The sequence below is a fragment of the Muntiacus reevesi genome, chromosome 4 (assembly GCF_963930625.1).
Source record: "Muntiacus reevesi chromosome 4, mMunRee1.1, whole genome shotgun sequence".
Classification (NCBI taxonomy): Eukaryota; Metazoa; Chordata; class Mammalia; order Artiodactyla; family Cervidae; genus Muntiacus; species Muntiacus reevesi.
The window spans coordinates 146,139,680-146,164,256 of NC_089252.1; the positions used below are offsets into that span (position 1 = coordinate 146,139,680).

At 50.0% G+C, this 24,577-nt stretch overlaps 1 protein-coding gene across 1 annotated transcript in view; it reads left to right on the top strand.

Moving 5' to 3' along the window:
• Positions 1 to 15,458: 15,458 nt before the first annotated feature.
• FAIM2 (Fas apoptotic inhibitory molecule 2) overlaps positions 15,459 to 24,577 on the top strand; it is a 35,444-nt gene continuing 26,325 nt past the window's right edge. Inside the window, exons 1-5 of the mRNA XM_065932119.1 lie at positions 15,459 to 15,603; positions 18,955 to 19,147; positions 22,227 to 22,330; positions 22,746 to 22,810; positions 23,255 to 23,308. Coding sequence (XP_065788191.1) covers positions 15,589 to 15,603; positions 18,955 to 19,147; positions 22,227 to 22,330; positions 22,746 to 22,810; positions 23,255 to 23,308 — 431 coding nt within the window. The 5' untranslated portion in view covers positions 15,459 to 15,588. The remainder of the gene's footprint in view (positions 15,604 to 18,954; positions 19,148 to 22,226; positions 22,331 to 22,745; positions 22,811 to 23,254; positions 23,309 to 24,577) is intronic.

Sequence of the window (24,577 nt, forward strand, 5' to 3'; positions counted from 1 at the left end):
ACTCCAATTAGTTTATCTCAAACCTGCAGGGCAGTGTCTGGCATAGGGGATACTCAGTAAACATGTGTCATATTGAATTTATTGAACTGGATTTGGAAGGGACCTTGATAATCTAGTTGTTTTTAATCAGATGTACTTTCAGAGTTTCCCATGGACTTGTTGAAATATACCAACCAGGGAAGTCCCTGATGGTCCAGTGGTTAAGATTGCGCTTCCAATGCAGAGAGTACAGGTTCAGGTTCTGGTTGGGAAACTGAGAACCCACATGCTATGTGGCACAGCAAAAAAAAAAAAAAAAAAAAGTGACCAAACAAAAAAATGCAAAACAAATAAACATAAAATAAATAAATAAAATACTCCAATTAGTGTCCCTTCCCTGGACCTCTTGGGTCAGCTTGAGATGTTTCTTGAGGCTTCTGACATGAAAAACCCCTTGTCTAGTATAGTCCCCTTACTTAGCAACAAGTTTACTGAGGGTCTGCCTTGTTCAAGGTCACAGAGAAATCAGGGTCTAAGTTGGCATCCCCAAACTCTCCCCCACTGGGGCCCTTACTAGCTCTTGAGGCAGACCTGGGGCATCTCCTAGTCCAGCACGGGTAACCCTTAGTACAGAATATTAGTTATCAGAAAGAATATTCGCTTCTTTTGTTCCATCCGGTTTTCTCCAGAGCACCTCTAACTGCTAGACATTTTACTGATTTATCTTATATTTTGTTCTCTGATGTATCCCGTACCTAGTACATGGTTGGAGCTCAGTGAATGTTTGTTTCTAATTTGCTGTGCTGTGCTGAGTTGCTTCAGTCATATCCGACTTTTTGAGACTCTATGGAGGTTGCAGACTCCTCTGTGAGGCCTATGACACAGGGATTCTCCAGGCAAGAATACTGGAGTGGGTTGCCACGTCCTCCTCCAGGGGATCTTCCTGACCCAGGAATTGAACCTGCATCTCTTACATATCCTGCATTGGCAGGTGGGTTCTTTACCTCTAGCACCACCTGGGAAGCTCTTGTTCCTATTACTTGCTGTCATATTCTCGGTAAAGCATGTCTCAGAACTCTTCTGAGTCTGTTTTCTAAACTGCAAAATGTGTAGTTCTTAGAATTGACATGAGTTTCCACCTGATAATGTACCTCAAAAAGCTCCTTGTAAACCCAGATCACCCTGCAAACCCAGCTATCACTGTCGTCAGTCCTCTTGCTTAATGCCCACCATGGCCCTACATCTCCGCCTCCCAAGAACAAAACTGCAGCTCCCTGGCCTAGAACCTGAGGTTTCTACCTTGGCCCTAGCAGCCCCTCTCACTCCATTTCCTGCCACTCCTCCTCACACACCCTTCAGTCTGGCCACAGAGTTAATCGCCGCCCTGAACAGGCCATACCCTCTCACGCCTCCATACCTCTGTACAGACTGTTCCTCCTGCCGGGAATGCTCTCCTCCCTTCACTACCCAGAGAGCTCCAGCATCGCCTGCCTCCACAGCACTCTGCTTCCTGGTCTGTCTGTACCCGATGTGGAGTTGGGTATGAGATGAGATGAGATGGATGAGATTCCTGGATCTGCCACCTGCCTCGGGTAAAGTTGCTTAACCTCTCTTAGCTCATCTGCAAAACGGAGATGATAAGAACATCCACGTTCTCTGGGCACTGTGAGGGTCTGACCCTCACCTGGCACCCAGCAGGTGCTTGGGAAAAGCTGCTCTTGTGTTTTTATTGATATTTCCCTACTCCCAACTGTACCCAGGCTCTCTGTTCTCCCCACCAGCCAGGTAGGACCTGGACTGTCCTCTAAGACTACCTGAGGGCCATCCTGGCCTCTCTGGGGAAGCAGAGGGAACTTTCCTGTCCTAATTGATTAATGAAGCAAGTAGGATGAGAACCATAATGGCAGTGGACGTAGAACCCACCAAGAACAGCTGCGTTCTTAGGCAAGAGGCCTGCGTCTCAGCAGGTGAGGGGGAACCTGGGGAGGGAGAGAGCCCAGCTGCAGCAGGAGTCTTGCCCTCTCCACCAGGTGCCAGACCTGACCCTGCTCCATTTCGGAGGCGAAGTGCCAGGACCAACAATTGCCCTGTTGCGGTGATTTTCTTGTCTGCCAGGACCTGCCATTTTCCTGGTTAGTTCCTTGTCCCATCTTTCATTCCTGCAGCCATTACTTCTACAACCACCAATAAGCCTCACTAATTACTCACCTACCACAAGCCAACACTATGAAAATAGGGTACCAGCTATATGTGTGGGCTTTGGAGTCAGGCCAAGTGCTTGGCATACAGTAGGTATCCAATGAATGGTCATTGCCATCTCAAATCTTCACAATAACCATTACAGTATGGTATACTTTGAAGCCAGACTGTCCTGGGTTCAAGTCCCAGTTCCACCTCTTTCTAGGTATGCAACCTTGACAAATTACTCAACCAGTTTATGTTTTAGTCTCCTCCTTATCCCTAAAATAAGGATGATAATAGCTCCTACCTTATGGAGCTGATAGGAGGATTACCGGGCTTCCCCAATGGCTCAACAGTAAAGAATCTGCCTGCAGTGCAGGAGACACAGGAGACACGGGTTCAATTCCTGGGTAGGGAAGATCCCCTGGAGGTGAAAATGGAAACTCACCCCACGATTCTTACCTGAAAAATCTCAGGGACAGGGGAGCCTGGTGGGTTACAGTCCAATGGGTCACAAAGAGTCAGACACGACTATGTCTTTACAGCACTTAGCATGATGCTTTAAAGATGGTAAACACTTAATAAATGTTAGTTATTATTAACCATTTTCCTCTTTGGGGCATGGGGAGATAGGAAAAAAATAGAGAAATTAAGTAACTCGACCAAGGTCACCAAGCTCATAAGTGGTACAGCCAGGATTCAACCCCTGGGTTATTTGATTCCAGAGTTGGAGTTCTCTAGGTTTTTCAATGGTTATCTTTATTTTTTATTACCTTCATTCAATAAATTTAAGCCATAAAACAAGTTTTTAAATATATCCTAACTATAGTGGCAATAATTTAAAACCCTTCAAATACATTTGAATTCACAAGTTCATGATTTAAAAAAAAACTGATCACTTTTGGGGATGCTAAGAAGTAACCTTTTGATGAGGGTGAAAGAGGAGAGTAAAAACCGGCTTGAAACTCAATATTCAAAAAACTTAAGATCATGGCATCTGGTCTCATCACTTCAGAGCAAATAGAATGGGAAAAAGTGGAAGCAGTGACAGATTTTATTTTCCTGTATTGCAAAATCACTGTGGATGGTAACTGCAGCCATGAAATTAAAAGATGCTTGCTCCTTGGAAGGAAAGCTATGACCAACATAAACAGCATATTAAAAAGCACAGACATTACTTTGCTGACAAAGTTCCGACTAGTCAAAGCTATAGTTTTTTTAGTAGTCATATATGATGTGACAATTGGACCCTAAAGAAGGCTGAGCGCTGAAGAATTGATGCTTTTGAATTGTGGTGCTGGAGAAGACTCTTGGGAGTCCCTTGGACAGCAAGGAGATCAAGCCAGTCAATCCTAAAGGAAATCAGTCCTGAATATTCATTGGAAGGACTGATACTGAAGCTGAAGCTCCAATACTTTGGCCTCTTGATGTGGAGTGGACTTATTTGGACTCTGATTTAAACAAGCTGTTTTAGAAATGAGAGAGAATTTGAACAATGAATGAATATTTGATGATATTAACACATTATTGTTAATATTTTAGTAATAATGGTAATGCGGCTATTTTAGGGGCTTCCCAGTTGGTGCCAGTGGTAAATAACCTGCCTGCCAATGCAGGAGACATAAGAGATGCAGATTCGATCCCTGGGTCAGAAAAGTACCCTGGAGGAGGTACTGGCAACTCACGCTAGTATTCTTGCCTAGAGAATCCCCATGGACAGAGGAGCCTGGAGGGCTATAGTCCATGGGTTTGAAAGAGTTGGACACGACTGAAGCAACTTGGCACGCATGCACGGCTATTTTTAGAGATACATACTGGAATATTTACAAATGAACTGATATAACAGCTGAGATTTGCTTCAGAAGAATCCAGGGGTGAACTTCCTTGGTGGTTCAGTGGTTAAGATTCCACGCTTCCTCCACAGGAGGCACAGGTTCGACCCCTGGTTGGAGAATGAAGTTTGCACATGCCATGTGGAGCATGGCTAAAAAAACCACTAGAGGTATGGTAGAAGTGTAGGTGGGTCTGACAGTCATTAAAATAAAGTTATGCGTACCCTTCTTCATAATGAGTTCATCATATTATTACTTCATTTTTAAGTTAAAAATTTCCATACTAAAAACTAAAAGAAAAAACTGAATGATATAAAACCATTTTGTCTGGATAACTGTGCCCTAGTTATCACTTCTCTTTGAGCCTTGTTTCCCCAAGTGTGATGTGAGGGATCTAGACTACCTCTAACACTATTTGCCATGTGCCGGGTCCAGTTCTAAGTGCTTGATTTATTTTCAATCATGGAATCTCTGAACCACCCTCTGAGCTGGGGACCTGCATTGTGCTCATTTCTGAGGTGAGGACCTAAGGTCTAAAGAGGTTAGCTAACTTTCCCAAGGTCACATACAGCAAGTGGAGAAGCTGAGTTTCAAAACCAGGCATTCCAGCTCCAGAATCCTGGTGCCTACGTTCCACAGTAGGCTGCTCAACACACAGTCCTACCATCTGTCCCTCTGAGCTCCTCTGGGGTCCTTCCTGTGTACTCAATCCCTCCTGGATCTTGCTGCCTCTTTACCTTGCCTGTGACTGGGCAGAAGAGGCTCATCAAGGGTGGGAACTGTGGGAACCTGCCAACTAGACCCCACCTCGAGACTTAAGGTGTGTGAGAAGTGTGCTCTTGAGAATCGCTGATCCATGAATTGGGCAAGGGTTGGGCCCGAACTTGAAAAGGAGGCAGAGCTGTGCCAGGTAGGAATAGCTGAACGCTTCCGCCTTCCGTGGGCTGCACTAGCAGCCTTTACCACCCTGGCCCGAGTGTGAAGAGACCCAGTGATCTCTCTCCCAGATGTGTGTGCACACCCGGGGAAGCACTGGGCCAGAGCTGACCACAGGAGGAACAGGACTCGATTCTTTGAAGGGAGTACAGAGGCAGGAGGCTGGATGCAATGACCTCAGGGTCACGGCCTGTTCTCAGCTGTCTTCAGCTCCTCAGGAGTGTAGATGAGTTCAACCTGACTCTTCTCTGGAGATTATAATTTCAAAGATTTAAAGATTAAAATCTCCAAGTGCTGTAGCCACCCAGGTGGGCCTGGCACCATCTCAGCACCATGCTCTGCTGTCTGGATTCTCTCCCCATCTGTCCCTCGTGTCAATCCTTAGAGTAGTACAGGTCTTCTTTTTTCTCTTTCTTTGTTTCTGGCTATGCTGGGTCTTCCTTGTGGCACGCAGGCACCTCTAGTTGTAGTTCGTGGGCTTTGTGGCCCCCCGGGCATGTGTGATCTTAGTTTCCCAACCAGGGATAGAACCCACGTCTCCCGCATTGGAAGGTGGATTCTTAACCACTGGCCCACCAGGGAAGGCCCAGCAGGCATGTTTTCAATAACTCATTCTATGGCAGGCACTGTGCTTGGCACTGAGGATATGAAGATGAATAAAACAAGGTCTTATTTGTCCTGGAGCTCATAGTCTCCTATGGAGGCAGATGTATGAACAGAGAAATATGGAGTGTGAAAGAGAAAAGTACCTGTTCCGAACCCCCACTTCTGGGATAGAACAGCTCTCCCCTCGAGCATCTTTCTGCATTTCCAGCCTAGTCTGGATAGATCTTATATCAACTTGTCACAGACCCTCTCCATCTGAGTCTCCCCCATGACATCTTCCCATGGAGTTCCCCTCAGAAGAGTGGGCGGTGGGGAAGGGATCAGTCTAGATCGGCAAGGTTCAATAGAAAGAAATATGTGAGACAAAAATGCGAGCACATTCGTAATTTAAACTGTTTAATACTCATATGAAAAAGCAAAAAGAACAAGTAGAATTAGCTTTAATATTTTATTTAATCCAATATGCCCCAAATATTATCACTTCATTATGTAGTTAACATAAAAACTTATGAATAAGACATTTTACATTCGCTTGTCATCCTGTCTCAATAGCAAAAAAGCTCCAGATAATATTGATTAAAAAAAAAACAGGCAAAGATGTGGGGGGAGGAGGGATAAATTGGGAGACTGACATATACACATGACTATATATAAAATAGATTAACTAATAAGAGCTTACTGTATAGCACAGGGAACTCTACTCAATACTCTGTAATGACCTATATAGAAAAAGATCTGAAAAAGAGTGGATATGTATGGATATGTGGGGCTTCCCAGGTGGCATTAATGGTAAAGAACTTGCCTACCAGTGTAAGAGGCTTAAGAGACCTTGGTTAGAGCCCTGATTCAGGAAGATCCCCTGGAGGAGGGTATGGCAATCTACTCCAGTTTTCTTGCCTGGAAAATCCCATGGACAGAGGAGCCTAGTCTGTCCTAGTGGGCTACAGTCCATAGGATCGTAAAGAGTCAGATACAATCAAGGTAACTTCACATGCAGGCGTATATGTATATGTATAACATTCACTCTACTATACAGCAGAAAATAACACAACACTGTAAATCAGCTATACTTCTATCATTTTTTTAATAGGGAAAGGACTTGAATAGACATTTCTCCAAAAAAGACAAATGGCCAACAAGTATATGAAAATATAAAGTCACTAACCATCAGGGAAAATAAATCAAAAACACAATGAGATACATCACACCTGTTAGGAGGGCTTTTAGTAAAGAAAAAAACAATAATAAATGTTGGGGAGGATGTTGAGACTCTGGAACCCTGTACACAGTTGGGAGAAATGTAAAATGGTGCAGCCTCTATGGAAAGCAGTATAGCAGTTCCTCAAAAAATTAAAACTAGAACTACCATATGGTCCAGCAATCCCACTTTTGGGTGTTTATCCAAAAGAACTGAAATTAGGATCTCAAAGAGCTATTTAGACTCCCACATTCATTACAGCATTATTCACAATAGCCAAGATGTGGAAATAATCTAAATGTCCAACAATGCATGAATGCCTGAAAGAATAGAAGGTGATATATATATCACCTTTTCTCTATCTATATATATCACCTTTTCTCTATGTTTCTAAATATACATATATATATTATACATATATAGTAAAGTGCTAGTCAACCTTAAAAGGGGGGGAAATTCTTCTATATATGACAACATGGATGAAGCTTGAGGACATTATGTTAAATGAAAATAAGCCAGTTGCAGAAGGAGAGATTCCTCGTGATTACCTTTTGTGAGATGTCTAAGTCAAACTCACAGAAGCAGGGAGTCAAATGGCGGCTGCCAGGAGCTGGCGGAAGGCGGAAGTGGAGAGTTGCTATTTAATGAGTATCAAGTTTCAGTTATGCAAGATGAATAAGTTCTACACATCTGCTATATAATATCATGCCTATAGTTAACAATACTGGATTGTGCCCTTAAAAACTCGTTAAGAAGGTAGATCACATATTAAATACTCTTACTGCAACCAAGCATTTTTTTAAAAAGTGCTCAAGAGGCATCAACCCAGGTCAACTTGCCCTCAATTCTATGCCCCTGCCTTCGGGGCACGGTTTGTGTTCCTTGTTTTCTTTTCTGGGCTCCATGCAACCCTTCCAGGACCCCAAGCGTGACGGAGCCCTTGGCATGGCATCCGGGTTGGAAGGAGGAGCCCATCGATAGCTGTTGGGTTGGCTGTGTCTTTGCTTGGGAAATGGGACCCTGGGTTGGCTCATGCTCTGACCTCTCTCCAGAAAAGCCTGCAGATCTGTCTTGTGCCAGTGACGACTATCAACTGTTCAAGCAAGAGGCCTTTTTTTCTTTTTAAGTGAGACTGATCGAACACTTGCAACAGGCCCAGGACGTCTCCCAGTTTGATCACAAGTGTTACAGGGAACCGGCTGCATAGCCTCGACCACATAGATACCACTGAAATATTTATCAGGCTCATGAAACAGAGCTTTCCACTCTGGAGAAAGAGAAGGGACATGGCCCATGTGAAGACCTACAGCATGTCACACCACTCAGGGAGTTTTATGTCCATCACCAAAGCCTTGCAGCTCAGTAGAGGAGCTGCCATTAACCCCGTCTGACTGGTTAGAAAACAGTAACTGAGGTGGGACCACATGTGGTTGAGAGCTGGGCTCTGGCTGATGACTGCCAGGTGTGGGAGACTTTGGGCAAGTCACTTCACCTCTCCAAGTCTCAGTTTCTTTATCTGTAAAATGGAGATAAGAGGACCTACCTCTGCTGCCAAGGGCTAAATGAAACAATCCATGCAGCACACTTACTTCAGTGCCCAACACTTAAGTGCTCGATAAATTTTAGCTATTATTATTATTCCCCCAGTCATATTACCCTGCTCGCCACTGTTTCTAGGTCTCTTTTCCCCACCATTCTTCTCATGGTTCAGATGCATCCTTCCATGTTATTTCTACAGGAATGCTTTGCCCCCTGTCAGCAACCTCCTGGAGTCTCATCCAAAGAAATGTATTTCTAATGGTGGAATCTTGAGCCTGGTATCATCTTGGCCAAGGATAGAGGGTTGGGAAAGGGGATGGGGGTCTCTTCCTCTTTCTGCCACTATTGTTTCTATTAAATTTCACTCTTCCAGATGCAGTTCAAAAGTCACCTCCCCCAATCCCTTCTGATCTCCCAACCAAATATAACCACACCTCTTTCTGAACCTCCCCAAACCATAGTGTTGATAACCATCAATCATGTATGGCTTTATCTGAGGGATATTGGGGGACAAACAGCTTTCTCTCATCTACCTAACATTCTAGAAACTTATGGTTCTTTGTGAAAGCAATACCAACTGATGCTGGTTACAAGCTTCTGAACAATGACTCAGACAGAGCCCGTTGTTACACAGTACGTGTGTTCGACTGCGAGCTCCTTGTGGGCATGGATGGGCGTTCTGCCCATCTCTGTCTCCCTGATAGCCAGCAGGGAGCTGACGCATAGTAAGTTCTCAGCAAATGGTCCTGAATGGACGTGCATGGCAACAGCTCCAGTGTGTCAAGCCTACCATGTCAGGCGCTGTTTCAGCCTTTTCCATATGATGGTTCATCAAGTCCTCACAATTGCCCAATGAGACAAATGTTAATATTCCCCACTAAAAAGTAAATCCCCAAAGGCAGAGAATTGCATCTTTTGTGTTGGCTGTTGTATATACATTAGTGCTTGAGATGTAGTAAGAGCTCAGTAAATATTGGTTGAACGAATGAATGAAATCAATGGATATCCATTACTAAGCTCAGAGAAGTTTAGTGACTTGCCTAAAGTCACTCATATAATAAGTAGCAAGGTCAGAATTCGCACCCAAATGGACCTAGATCCAAAACCTGTATACTTTATCACTGAACTCGAGCAGGTGGAAGAGACTGGGGAGCGGGGACTGCTCTAAGGATCAAGAGACAGAGCCTACCTTTAAGGAGCATCTGGTGGAGAAGCAGAAATGCACGCGCATAGAACACAGAACACAACAAGTGATCGTAACAACCTGTGACTATCCCAGGAATCAGGGAGGGCGGGCACCCACACCAAGACCCAGGGGGAAGGAAATGACTTCTCAGGGGCCCCCAATACTGCCGAGAGCAGCAGGAATGCAATTTCACACCGTAAGCAATTCCTACAGCTGGAAGGTGATTCAGGGTGTTGGTGCCTGCCAGAGACGTCGTGTTCCCGTGCTTTGCAGACCGTGTCTGGGGAGGCAGTATGTCCTGGGGTGAAGGAGGGGGAGGCAGGAATGGACACCCCAGCATAGAGGAGTTGTGCAACCAGGCTATGACTGGCCTGGACCGGATGTTGGTTTCTTTGCTGTAGGGCTATTGGGGGTAGAGGGGGGAGAAAGGGAGGAATTTGAAAGGGCCTGCAAGGATAGCAGTGAGAGGGGTAGGGGGCCAGGGACCTGCAAAGTAATGGCAGGCTTCAATATTTGTGGGTGGCTGCACACCTGGGGCCCTGGTATACGCAGGGAGGTGCGCTGGTACCCAGAGCACGCCTGGACCGCAGCCTCCTGCAGCCCAGCCTGAGATCCACCTGCGCTGAGCCACCCAAGCTCCAGCCCCTGCCTCTGCAGTTCTCTCTTCACCCTCGGGGGCAGGTGCTGCTACTGGCTGGGTGTACTAGGGGTATGGGTGTGGATCTGGGGAGGGGAGACGGAATGACTCTGATTGTGCCCACCTAGGAAGCCTGGGAACCCCTCCAACTCGTCCTCCACACCTATTCTAAGTGTTGTCATTTTGAATCACTCCTGGGCTGATGGTCCCCGAGCCGGGGTCACATTCACGCTTTTTACCTTGGCACGGCCCCCAACCTGTCATGTAACATTGGGTTAGTCACTAGCCCTCTTTGGCTTTTTGCTTCTATGGCTGTAAAATGAGAAGTGACGCCTCTGTCCACACCTTCAGCCCCCTCCCCTGGCACCTGCCCCAAAACGGAACTGACTGGGAACCACAGCAGAACAAATATCCGGATGGGCCACCACGGTGTGCACCTGACAGGGGAGGGGGCCTGAAACAGAAACAGCGGGGGCCTATGAGCTCCCTTGCCCGAAGAGTAGCCCTGAAGACACTGACGTGTGGTCTTCAGATCTCTCCATTTCCACCTCAGCCTGGAGGTTGAAGATGGTGAGGGGATTCTGGAGGGAGGTAAATAATTTCCTTCCACCCCCTGCATACCTCAGATGATGTTCCAGGCCTGCTTGCCCTCCTCTTCCTTCTTTGGCTTCGCTCTGCTCATGTTCCCGGTGATCCAGCCACTGTCCACATGCTAATGACCAGTGGCCACTTAGTCCCTGGTGACCCACTGCTAGACTCCACGAGGCCCCAGGACTGGGCTCCAGGGCAGGAAGGGCAGAGGTGTTCCGCTAGAATCCGTGCCTACTGTCCCCTGAGCCATGTAAGGTCCTGCCCAAGACCTCCAGCTGACCGCCTATGGGATATCACCACCTGGGTGTCCCACAGGCACCGCAAACTCAACCCGACCCCACCTGAGCGCATCAGCATCTCCTCGCTTCTCATAATAGCACCATTCACCCAGGGACTTGGTCTCCAAGCTCCGGTCTTTTCTGATGCCCCTTCACTTCTTATCTACGTCCAGCCTCTTCCCAAGTGTGGTCAATTCTGCTCCAAGCCATCTGCCTCTCTCCATCTTTGTCCCTGGATCATTTGTCTCACTTTAAAATCACCAAACACATATGGAGTACTTGCTATATGCCCGGCCCTGTTCTGAGCGCTTTACCAACGCTAACTCTCCACCTTCACTTCACAGAAGAGGAACCTGAGGCATGCAGAAGTGAAGCATCTCATGCAGGCCCCACACTTGAGCTCAGCCCAGCTCAGTCAGCCTGGGCTCTGAATGCCCATCACCAGAAGTCTCCTGAAGTCTCCATGATGTCTCTGCACCTCCAGAGGTGCAGCCTCTCCCTCATTCAGTCCTTCCCACGTGTTGCTCACTTTCTTTTTAAAAATCTATTTATTTTTGGCTGCTCTGGGTCTTCATTGCTGTGTGTGGGCTATCTCTAGTGGCAGCGAGTGGGGGTTCCTCTCTTGTGGCAGAGCACGGGTCCTAGGGCGTATGGGCTGCAGTAGTGGTGGCCCACTGGCTTAATTGCCCCGCGGCAAGTGGGATCTTCCCAGGCCAGGGATCAAACTGGCGTCCCCTATACTGTAAGGCGGATTCTTAACCACTGGACCACTAGGGAAGCCTCCATCCTGCCCTTCTTGTTTAAGAAAATGCTTTAATGAAAAAGATGACTCCAGTAGTGTGGTCTTTCTGGAGCATGTGCTGTGCTGTGCTAAGCTGCTTCAGTCGTGTCTGACTCTTTGCAACCCTATAGAATGTAGCCCACCCGGCTCTTCTGTCCATGGGATTCTCCAGGCAAGAATACTGGAGCTTGTTGCCAATGCCTTCCTCCAGGGGATCTTCCTGACCCAGAGACTGAACCCATATCTCTTACATCTCCTGCATTGGCAGATGGGGAAAGCCCTGGAGCATGTCCTGCTCAAAAAAACCTTGAAACCTGCCCCTTCTCCCCTGGCCCCAATTTCCCTACTTTATGAGCATGGAGTAAACCTCATTCCCTGGGCTGAGGGTTCAAGGATGTGACCCCACAAGCTCCCAACTCCCGTGGGGAGCTCCTTACCCTTCTGGATCCCTTCAGGCACCCCACCCACCCTCTAACCTCCCCAACTACACTTTCTCTAGCCCTCACGATACACAGGGGTGAGCTCTGAACGTGCTCGGGATGGATCGTTCCTCCTTGAGGAAAGACTGCAGGTCTGATTTCTCTTTGAATCACTGTCCCCCACACAGTGTCACACAGAGGTAAGCATTACACACATCAAGAATGAATAACAGTGGAACAGAGTGCTTTATGAGGATGGGGATTAATTATTCATTCAACAACATTTGTATAACTCTTAAGGTTGATAGCTTACTTGTTGCTGCTGTTTAGTCGCTAAGTCATGTCCAACTTTTTGAGATCCCTCAGAACCTTTGTGACTGCCAGCCTCTTCTGTCCATGAAATTTCCCAGGCAAGAATACTGGAGTGGGTTCCAATTTCTTTCTCCAGAGGATCTTCTTGGACTAGCGATTGAACCAGTGTCTCCTGCTTGGCAGGTGGATTCTTTATCACTAAGCCACCTGGGAAGCCCAATAGCTTACTTACAGAGGCCTTGTTATGTGCTGGGCACTGTGTGAAGCCCTTTACAGATATCACTTCAGCCTCTCTACAGCCTTGTGAAGTCAGTACTATCACTGTCCCCCATTTTACAAATGAAGAAACTGAGGCTCTGAGAGGGGAAGTAATTGTCTGGAGTCAGACAGTCTTCAAGTAGAGAAGCTGGGATCTGAAACTAGGCTGCCTGACTCTCAAGTCTGTGAACTTGATCACTGGACTTCACTACCTCCAGAGGCCAATGGAGTACTAGACAAGCAATCCAACTTCTGAATGATGAATGAAGACTACATAATGGGATATATAAGCAAAGTCAAGAGTCAATAAGTCCAACTCTACGTCAAGGTCATAGAGCCCAACATCTGAGAAACATCATAGCACTGACAATGTCAAAATGTCTAAAGAATATGAGGATTGTATATAATGTTGCACTTTCCTTAGCCAAATGTTTATCAAGCACCTTCTACATCCATGCCAGGCACTATTTTAACCCAGGGGTGTAGGGCAAAATGAATCCTCTCATATAGCTGATGGGAGAAGAAGAGACCAAAAAACTAAACAAAAATAAATATCAGAGGTGACAATTGCCATGAGAAAAAATACAGGTGAGTCAGGAAAAGGGGACTGTCCAGTGAACTGAGTACACGTACACTGGTGGCATTGCTGCTTGTATGACAACAGGAAGATCCCTCCCCCTAGTAAGATGATGTCTGAGCAGGGCAGCGAAGAAAGTGGGGGTGTGTAGAGATCCCAGGCAGAGGACAGAGTAAGTGCAAAGTGCTATGCTTGATCCAGTCTAGAACATCCAAGAAGCCTGTGTAGCTACAGCCGAGGAATGGGGATACAAGGAGTAGGCAAGAGTCACAAACCCAGAAGGATGCCAAGGCCTAAGTAAATTGAGGCTCTGCATAACATTGTACGTCTGGATAACAGTAATAAGATTCATTCATTCCACATGCCTGGCACAGTCTTCAGCCCTGCTAACACAAAAACTGCTACAGACAGGATCTCTTAGAGACTAATGGGGAAATTGACAAACTACAAGTACCAGGTGACAGGTGCTATGTCAGGGCACTCTGAAAGTATAGAAGAGTACATCCAACCCAGACTAGGGGCCACAGAGGCTTCCTGGAGGAGATGGCACTTAAGCTGCCAAACAGGAGAAGGAAAATGCTCTGGAACACAGGATCAGAGAGGGAGGGAGGGGAAGGCCAGAATCTGGAATGCTGGGCAGAGCTTCAGCAGTGCCAGGGCCAGGAGGCAGCTTGTGGGAAGAAGGGGTCAGGGAGAAGGGCTGGGGAGGAGAGTGACAGGACAGGAAGGGGCATGGGGAGGAGACTGTGTCTGTGGGGTGGGGGTGGGGGGCTGCGGACAACGACTCAGGACAGGGAGGCCCAGGTTTGAGCAAGTGTGTGGGAAGTTGGTAGTTATGGAGTAGGAGATGGCAAAAAGACATCAACAATTTACCTGCCAGCCCAGGGCCCTGCTTTCTCTCTGGTCACTAGGCGGGTCAAGCTCGGAGATGACAAGGAAGCAGAAGGCAGGAGGCCACCCCCACCTGCACCAAATCTTGTTTTCTCCTCCCAACCTTCAGGGTTCAGATCCTTCTTTAGGCAGATCTCTGAGTCCTCACCCTGGGGCAGCTCAAGACACTCTCAAAGGAGATTCTTCAAATAATGATAACTCAAACATCCACAGCCCTTTGTGGTCTTCAATGTGCTTCTACCACCGTCACCCCTGTGTCTCACAGTACATCTAGGATGGACAGAGCTCCACTGTTAGCCTCCTTCCCACAGGAGATGCTGCAACTCAGAGAGGTTAAAGCTTTGTCAAAGTCACACGGCCAGTGGTGACTACTCTGGGACTCGAGCCCAGCCCTTGAGGTTGCAAATCCCACACCAACACTGCAGCAACCGCAGAAAACAGGGCTCAGTGATGGCCGAGTCCCAAGGACAAGACTGGGGAATGGGGTGGGACCAGCTCTGGAAAGGGGAGGAGATGGATAACAGGGGTGGTGGAGGCTGAGATTGGAGGCAAAAAGGGAGCAATGTAGGGGGGTGGAAAGGTTTTGAGACAGAACTAGAGGTCTCTCCAGAAAGATCTGGTAAAATGTCCCAACAGGGTTGAGAAAAAATAGAAGCTGCATCCTCCCACTGCCCATGTCTCTGTGACAAGGTCAGGAGGGGCCTCTTGCTTCCATTTCACAGGTGAGAAAAGGGAGGCAAGGAGAGAAGCCCACATGGTTTGCCTAAAGGCCCACAGGAACTTAGGGCCCAGGGAGACAGTAGGGTAGACAAGACATCCGAGACTTTTCCCACTCCAGTTTGAATGATGAAACAGAGATGATGAGAGGGGAGGTGGAGATGGAGATAGAAACCAGGGCGGCATCCAAATAGGGAGGGGGGAAAGGCATAGGTACGATGGAGCCTGTCAGCGGCAGAGATGGTGCAGAGATAAGGCCCTGTCACCCAGCTCCAGTTACAGGCAGGCAGCATCAGCTGGTCGGGTGTCACGGAGTCCCCGCGCCTGCTCCCGCCCGCGCGGGCACATCCACTTGGGCAGTGCCGCAGCGCTGAGCTCCCTGGCCCCCGGGGGTGAGGGTACCAGGGAGGAGGGGGGTGGGAGGAGGGGGCGGTGCTCCTCCACCTCCTCCTCCGCCGCCTGCAGCTCCGCAGAGGCCTCCGCAGCAGCCTCCTGGCCCGCCCCCTCTTCCCCCCACCCCCCGTGCCTGGATGGTACGCTCCGGTCCGCCTGGCCCGGCTGCAGTGGATGTTGCTAGAACCCACGCGGAGAAAGGAAGAGACGCAGGCAGGCTGCGGTGACCCGAGCGGCCGCCTCTGCCTCAGGGACCCCTTCCCCGAGAGACGGCACCATGACCCAGGGAAAGGTACCGGCATCTCCCCCATCTACACCATCCTCCATCCTCAGGTTTCCCCCATCTCCCTGTCATCCTAAGCAAGCCCTCTGGACCACTGTAAGCATCTTGTGCTTGGCTCTTGTGCGAAGGTCCTGGGTGGTCCTTGCTGAAGTCAGAGGACCAAAAGGCCCATTTCAAGGAATGGGCTGTGGCCTCTTCCTGCCCACCAGGCTCTCCTCTCCTCCATCTACATTCCACCCATGCTTTGGCATCACAGGACCCTTCACAGATGCCCAGGTCTCCTTAAGGAGTCAGCTGAGGAGTTGTGTGTGTGTGTGTGTGTGTGTGTGTGTGTGTGTGTGTGTGTGTGTATCCCCAGGATGAGCCCTGAGAGGCAGTCTCTATGTGGCATCTCCCTCTTTTGTCCAATCCCAACCCCAACCATGTTATACTCATCTTTTACACCCTCCACAGAACCCCCCCCCCCTCCAACTCCCTGTCATCTTTCCATTTCTGGATACAGCCCCTGTGGCTGAGGCGTTACTATGGCAACCCTGCTTCAGGATGTTCTAATTTTTGTTTTGGTTTTGGCCAGACATGGTACTGAATGGGACCGGATAAAACGTCTTCTCTTTTTGTTTCTGTTTTAGGCCTGAAATGTAGAGGAGGGGGACTGGGGCAGAGGCTTGGCTGGCCTAGTAGGGTTATGTAACATTGACAGCCTGTGGAATTATACAACCACCAGGGCCTTGGGCAAAGGAAGAAGGTCCTCTGGGGTGGTGCTAAGGATTGGGTAGAGGAAACAGAAGAAGGGCTTCCCTTTTGCTCCCACTTTTTTTTCCTCAGAGATGAGCCTCAGAGCCAATGGCATCTTTCCTGGGCTCTTAGACCCTCTTTTTTCCTTGTTTGCAAGCTCATCAGGCCAAAAAAATGATGTCATTGGGTGATACCATCTCCTGCCATATGGGCAGACTTCACTTGGGAATGCTGGATGTGGGGAGGGCAGGGCCCAGGATTCTCTGGGGGGTCTGGTCAGCAGGGTGGTTCTTGGCGAGGAGGACCAGTGTGGACTGGGCTGAAGTCAGAGGTGATAATCCTTTCCCAGGCACGAGCCCTGGGTCTGGGCTCAGAGGACCTTGGTTCTGGTGGGCTGAAGTGGATTTTCCTGGGCATGACCCTTTTGATCTGGGTGATGAAGGGGATTGGCAAGTAGGAGGGAAGCAAATAAACCAGGGCCCCATTCCCACAGGCCTGGGTTCTGAGGCCCTTCCCTGAGGATCGAGGGGTGGGGGTTCACCATGGGGAAAATGAAGCACTCCCCCCTCTGCGGATTCTTTTCCTCCACTTCCCACCCCTGCCTCCATCAGTCACTTTGCTGACGCTGCTTCCTGTCCTAGGGTGAATGTATTGCCCCTGCCTCCTCCGCCCCCCACGCCCCAGCTTGCTCCCAGGCTTTCTGATGATGGAAAAGGCCCCTCTAGTTCAGTGGCCCCCAGGGCTGGACAGAAGCAGAATATCCTGGTGTGGTTTCTTTTTTCATACCACCCTTGCCTCCCAAGTCCTCTCTTCCCTGGCAGCCTCATTCGGGCCCCCAAAGCCTATATCCTCTCACGGAAGCTGAACTTGTACATTGTGGGGGCCTGTCATCCTCCATGGGACATTTCCCACTGGGCCTTAGTTTCCTTGTCTGTAAGATGACAGAAGGGGCTGAACAAGGCACTTTCCCTTCCATTAGTAACAGTCTGATTCTGTTCTGGTTTAAGGGAAAGAGGCTGAGATTTCCAATAAGAAAGAAAGAAAGAAAGAAAGAGTTAGTCACTCAGTCGTGTCCGACTCTTTGCGACCCCATGGGCTGTAACCCGCCAGTTCCTCTGTCCTTGGATTTCTCCAGGCAAGAGTACTGGAGTGGGTTGCCATTCCCTCCTCCAGCGGACATTCCTGGTCCAGGGATTGAACCTTGGTCTTCTGCATTGCAGGCAGATTCTTTACCAACTGAGCCACTAGGGAATCCCATGAGATTTCCGAAATGGACTCTTAGCCAAGGGCTTCTTGCCCTTCCACTCCCCTGCAGTCCCTATTCCTCTTCCTCCTTCCCCCCTCTCCTCTCCTCTTTCTGTTTCCCTGATTTCCAAATCCCTGCCCTACTTGGTCATCTCCAGCCCAGGAGAAAGAGGCCAGTCCCAGTGGATTGTGTCTGGGCTCTGCAGCCCAGTGGGCCATGGCGGGCTTTGAGTCATTCTTCCTCTCTGAGCCTCAGTTCCCTCATTTAAAAACAGGGATCAAAATATAGTTAGCAAGGTAACAGGGCGATTCAGTGGGAGAACCTTTCATTGAGTAATAGTTTTTAAGGGCCTGCTCTGTGCGAGGCCCTTCTCTGCTCCCCAGGAAAAAGGTGAAACCGTATAGAGCCAGGCACTGCCCCAGGGACTGTGACCCCCAATGGTGGGCCCTCCTAAGAATTTCCCCCTTCCTCATTTCTTACCCCTGTTCCAGTCTGTGTGCCTCTGGCCAGCCCCGAGCCTCCTAGAGCTCAGTTCTCCCATCCAAAAAATAAGGAGATTCTTTTTTCCAGCTTTATTGGGGCTAGAATTGACAAATAGAAATTGTATATAGGGACTTCCCTGGTGGTCCAACGGTTAAGACTCCACGCTTCCACGGCAGTAGGTGTAGGTTCAATCCCTGGTAGGAGAACTAAGTTCCCACATGCCGCATGGCACAGCCAAAAACAACAGAAAAATTGTATATATCTAAGGTGTATGATATTTTGATGTACATGTAACTTGCAAAATGATCACCCCAATCAAGCTAGTTAGCACATCCATCACTTCACATAGTTACTTTCTCTTTGTTTTTTGGTGGCAAGAACACTTATGATCTACCCTCTCAGCAGATTTCAAGGACACAATACAGTATTGTTAACTCTAGCCACCATGCTGTGCATTAGATCTCCACAGCTTATTCATCGTGCATAACTGAACCTTTGCACCCTTTGACCAGTATCTCCCCACTCCCCCCACCCCACCACCCCCTGACCCTGGCAGCCATCATTCTACTCTGTGCTCCTGTGAGTCTGACAATTTGAGGTTCCATGTATAAGTGAGATCCTCCAGTTTTTTCTTTCTGGGTCTGGCTTATTTCACTTAGCATAATGTCCTCCTGGTTCATTCATGCTGTTGCAAATGACAGGAATTCCTTCTTTTTTAAGGCTGAATAATATTCCATTGTATATATACCCCACATAAAATAGGGGAACTTGTCTGCACCCCTGTCGTTCTAGTAAGGGGAGAAAGTACCTGGGGGAATTCCAGAAGTGGAGGGGCTGGTGCGGAGGACTTGGGTGGCGCCCTGTCCCTGATGACTTTCTCTGCCTCTCCTCCACAGCTCTCCGTGGCTAACAAGGCCCCCGGGACAGAGGGGCAGCAGACGAATGGTGAGAAGAAAGAGACTCCGGCAGTGCCCTCGGCCCCGCCCTCCTATGAGGAGGCCACCTCTGGGGAGGGGCTCAAGGCAGGAGCCTTCCCCCCGGCCCCCCCGGCTATGCCTCTCCACCCCAGCTGGGCCTATGTGGACCCTAGTAAGTCTCTGGGTTCCTGGAGGCAGGAGCCTCCGGGGAAGTAGTGGGCCCATATGAAAAAACCTGTGTAGGAGGAAGCTGCCCAGAAATAGATGCACTGTGTGGTTGTCAGATGAGGCTGTGATGTCAAAGGTTTGGGATTTGGAGAACTGTTCTAAGGATACCTGGTCAAGGAGAACTCCATGAGAAAAGAGAGATACAGTTTCTACAGTCAGTTCTCTTGGGTAGGGAAGAGGGGTTTTTTTTTCAAGTCATCAAGCTAGGACAAAAAGAGGGAACAGATAGGGGAGAAAAACCAGGAGCTGGTCTAGAAGAAAGGGATGCAGAGTAGGAGTGGGCAAGGTTAGAGCAGACACAGGAAGAAATAGTGCAAGACCACAGTTGACCGTGGCCTCAACTGGGACTGGCTCCCTGTGAATGGGACGCAGTCTGCTTACATGCGGGCTGATCTGAAACCTGTGTGCATAGAGGCCCCAGGGTTGTTGGGGGCTCCGACCTGAGGATCCCCTTCATCCATCACTCTCCTTGACTCTTTCCCTTCCCCAGGCCTTAACTGGAAGCAAATACCAGCTGTAGTGGGATTCCCTGGTGGGTCAGACGGTAGAGAATCCGCCTGCAATGCAGGAGACCAGGGTTCGATCCCTGGGTTGGGAAGATCCCCTGGAGAAGGGCATAGCAACCCACTCCAGTTTTCTTGCCTGGAAAATCCCATGGACAGAGGAGCCTGGTGGGCTACAGTCCATGGGGTTGCAAAGAGTCAGACACGACTGAGTGACTAACACACACCAGCCTTAGCATCTCTTACTGTCAGGTACAGTTCCTAAGCAGATCCATGCAAGCTGACGCGAGCTCCTTGCAGACTAAGACTCGTGTCTGGTAGGGATCCCTCTGTTAGGCTGAGCAGCCTGGGGAACCTTTGCCTCAGGGCTGGGAACATACAGCCCCCCATGAGCTGTAATGAAGTCTTCCTCAGCCCCTTCAACCTCCCTCAACAGCCCCTCGATCCCCTCCCCCTCCTTGAGTCCCCATCCCCACCCCCAACGGAATTCTAGAAGCGACCCCAAGAACAATGCCTCAGACAGAGTCTTGACTCACAAGGAGTGGCCACCATGGTTCGCACCTCCCACCACAAAGCTCCTCGGGCCAAGCAGACCCACCCCACTGTGACCTACTGGAGGGCCTACGAAGGTTTGGTGTTCATGGGAGCCCTTCCTGCTGCCCCTGCTACCCACAGGACTGCTTTTTCTCTTTTCTCCCCCTCTGTGGTCTGGACATTTGGGCTTTGGCAGGAAATGTAGACAGTACACAGAGGAGTGAAGGATAAGAGGTTTAGGGTCTTCAAGCCCCGGGCTGGGAATGGGTCCACCTCCCTCCCCACTTCCTCATTTCCTGTGTCCTGGTTGTGAGGAATGACTGCTATAAGGAATGTTTTCCACAGAACTGTCAGGGCAGAGGAAAGTAGCTCATTTTAGTCAGCAGATGACAAACATTTCCTAAGCCTGCACCAGGCATCGTGTCTGGCACTGAGCTGGTTTCTAGGGATGCATTGATTTGCAAGACCTGCACTCACAGAAGTGATTGTGTAGACAAGTAAATGGACAACCACCACACAGGGAAACAGGTGCAGTGATGGAGGCCTCAGCCATTCAACTAACCTGCCCGACAGTCAGGGAAGACTTCCTGGAGGAAGGGGTATCCACATGGAGTCCTGAAGGATGGCATGTGTTAGCTTGGTGAAGAGGTGGGAAAATGAGTGTCCGAGGTTGAAAGAAAGAATATGCAGAGGCTCAGAGGCACGAGAGCATATCACTGAATAAAATGTAGTCCCACTGGAGAAGAGTAGCAGGGAGCAGTGTGCAGTGGAGCTGGAGGGCTTATGGGAGGCTGAGGAGGCTTTGTTAGGGAACTGGAACTTGAGTAAAAGGCAGTGTGTTAGTCTCTAAGTCCTGTCTGAGTCTTTGTGACCTCATGGACTGTAGCCCACCAGGCTCCTCTGTCCATGGAATTCTTCAGGCAAGAATATTGGAGTGGGTAGCCATTCCCTTTTCCAGGGGATCTTTCCAACCCAGAGTTGGAACCCCCGTCTCTTGGACTGCAGGCAAATTCTTTACCATCTGAGCCACCGGGGAAGCCCAAAAGGCAGTGGGGAGCCATCAAAGAACTTGAAGCAGGGCAGTGCCAACATCAGCTTTGAAAGACCAAGACAGAGGCTATTGTGGTGGAGGATCAGGTCGGGGAGAGCTGGTAGTGATAGTTGGGGAGAATAGAGTGGACATATTTGAGGCCTTAGAAATGACCCAGATGCGGGATGGAGAGTTGGTGTGGTCAGCATCAGGCGCAAAGTTTTCACTTTTATCTTGTTTCATCGCCAGTAGGTGGGTATCACCGATCTCTATCATAGAAGGGACTCAGAGAAGGCTGGTGACTCCCTTAAGGTCACACAGCTAGGCAGTCTTGAGGACTGATCCACATGTTTTCCTACGGAGCCCATGCTTTTGTAAAAGTCTAAGTTCTAGGACCAGCCTCCCAAACTTCACCTGACTTTATTTCCCCTCCAATCACTACCCTTCTCTGGTTCCCAGCTAGAGCACCAGCAGGTCTGATCTTCCCAGGAGTCTCCACTTCCCACCCCAAGGGCCTCAGAGCAACCTGGGGTTGGACCAGTGACCTTGGGGATGTGCAAGGTGGCCCTGGGGGAGTGGCTGTCCCTCTCTGAGTCTCAGTCGAGAGGGAGCTAGAGTGTCCAGGGAGGGGGATGGGGGGGCACAAGAGGGAAAGGCCACATCTCTATGAAAGAGTGTGGCTCCCAGGGAGCCCCAGCTGGGGCAGGAAGAAGGGGGTTGGGGAGACAGTTCTTTCTCAGGATTCGGAACAGGAGAGGTGAGAGGCACCCTGGAAAAGGTCTGGGACCTCTGTGCGAAGAGATGGGGTGGGGCGGGAGGTTTGAGAATGGGGCTGGAGAGAGAGGCTTCGCCTGGTCCTGGGAGCCAGTCTGACAAATGCTCTGAGCGGGTGGCTGTGGAGGGCAGTGTTCACTTGTGTGTTGGGGGGCACTCATGGCCCTCCCCCTGCCACCCAGACAGCAGCTCCAGCTATGAGAGTGGCTTCCCCACTGGAGACCATGAGTTCTTCACCACCTTCAGCTGGGACGACCAGAAGGTTCGCCGAGTCTTCATCAGAAAGGTAACTGCCTCCCCCAGCTCTCCCAGACTCGGAGGGTAGGCGGGAAAATCCGCTCGAGAAACCCCTGGCCCAACCCTCTGCCCGGAGGCCATCCTTCTCCCCCTCACTGTGATCCCAGCTGATAGTACCTGCTGGTAAATGGGGGCATCCACCACCCCCTGCTGTGCCTGAACACCTGGTCTCTTCTCTCCAGATCCCCTGGGTGCAGGCTGTGGAGCGTCTTTGCTCTCTTTTCTTCTTGGCCTGGATTCCTCCCAGTGACTCTGAAGATAGAGGGTGGAGGGCATAGGATGTGGGTCTGGAGGGTAGACCGAGTCACCAGGAAGCTGGGCCCACCTGATCCTGGCTGGGGGCCTGAGCCCCCCAGCCTCCAACAGGGTCCCCTAAGCTGAGAGGAACCCCTTCCTGTCGCCAGGTCTATACCATTCTGCTGATTCAGCTGCTGGTGACCTTGGGTGTCGTGGCTCTCTTTACCTTCTGGTGAGTTGACCATGTGGACCAGCATGCTCCAGGAGTGGCGGGCCCAGGCCTGGGGTTGGGGGGGCGGTGGAATCCAGCATCAGACAGGGCTGAGGATATTTGCCTAGGGATATTTGTTCAGGGCAGCGGCCCCCCTGGTGCTGGGAAGAACTTTAGACTGGGTACATGGAGGGGTCCTCCATCCAGTGGGGGTGGCCCCATGCTTTCCAGGCCAGTGAGTGTCTGTGAAGCAGCTGTTCCTCTCAGACACACCAGCCCTACACCCAGGCATGTCCACGTCTCAGCCCAAGACTGTGGCTGGGGTCCCCTGCCCCACCAGGGGTGCAGTCACTCCTTTCTTCCTCTCCAGTCCTGTGAACTGGGGGCGGGGGGCAGGTGCAGATGTAGAACCAGAAATGGAGACAGAGGGTCAATTTGGATTCTCTCTTCCTCCCTTCTCTGCAGTGACCCCGTTAAGGACTATGTCCAGGCCAACCCAGGCTGGTACTGGGCATCCTAGTGAGTATTCCACACCACCCACCCCCCTCACCGGGAGCACCCATGGCAGCACAGAGTGGAAGGTCTCTGCTGACAAGTCCCAGCCCATGGCCTCTCCCCACGCCATGGGGACTGTTCTCACAGGAGTATGGCCAGAGGGCCCTTCTGAGATGTTTAGGTCTGAGGGGGAGGGGAGAGAGGGGTGTCGGTTCTGGAGCCTGCATAAGGAGGGAAGGGTGGAGCTGGGGTCATGGCTGGAGAGACCCAGACCTTGGCCCTGAGCAGAAGGGGGCTGGGACACCTTGGCCTACACTAATAATAATGTTGCTACTCTTATTAACATAGTTGTTATTAGTGCTTACGAATTATTAATCATAATAGCTGCCACTTATAAAGTGCCTAATAAGGGCTGGGCATTGTTCGATGTGCTTGATGTACAGTATTGCATTCGCTCAGGTCTACTGGGTATAATTACCTCAGAAAACTCAGGCTCGGAGAGGCTGAGTTTGCCCAAGGTCACACAGGTAGACAGTGGTGGAGCTGGGGTTCAAACCCAAGATTCAAGTTGAGGCTTGCACTCTTAATCCCTCTGCTTGGCAGACTCCCTTCCCCTCGAGCAGTCAGCTCCCACCTAGCCTATATGCTGCAAGGAACATGGCAAGTAACTTGAAAGAAGGCTATTCTGACCCTCCCAGGTGGGCAATTAAGAAATTGTTCTGGATAACGCCAGGCCGGACCACCATAGGCTCAAAGCAGAACTACTGTCTGTAAAATCTCCTTCTGCACCCATTGTGAGGCCAGGCCAGAACTGGGGCTGCTGGGAAGGCAGCCTCTGCAGGGCCAGGCAGCCTGTGAAAGAGGAGGGGCAGCCCTCAGTCCACGTCAGGGTGCACATACCTCAGAGGAGGGGCCAAGAGGATTGGGGACTGGAGTGGCTTAAGCAAAAGCGTGTGTGGGAGCCGGAGTGGGAGTGCACGGGGTACATTTGTTGAGTTGCAGGCTGGCAGAGCACTGCAAGGTTCCGTGGAGGGGAATCTGGGACACCCCACAGAGCAGTGGGCCTTCTGGGATGCAGGCTCCGAATGCCCACCCAAGGAGCTTGAGTACTACAGCTGTCCCAGGTCCGTTATTGAATAGGAATCTGGTGGAAAATGTAGACTCAGCCCAGAGCTTCTTGGATCACCCAAGCCCAGAACAGTCCCCCAGTGGGCCTTGAGATAACATAAGCCAGCCCAGAGACTGACAGGAAGGAGACATCTTGGCCTCTGGGGCTCTTTAAGAGCCCCAAGC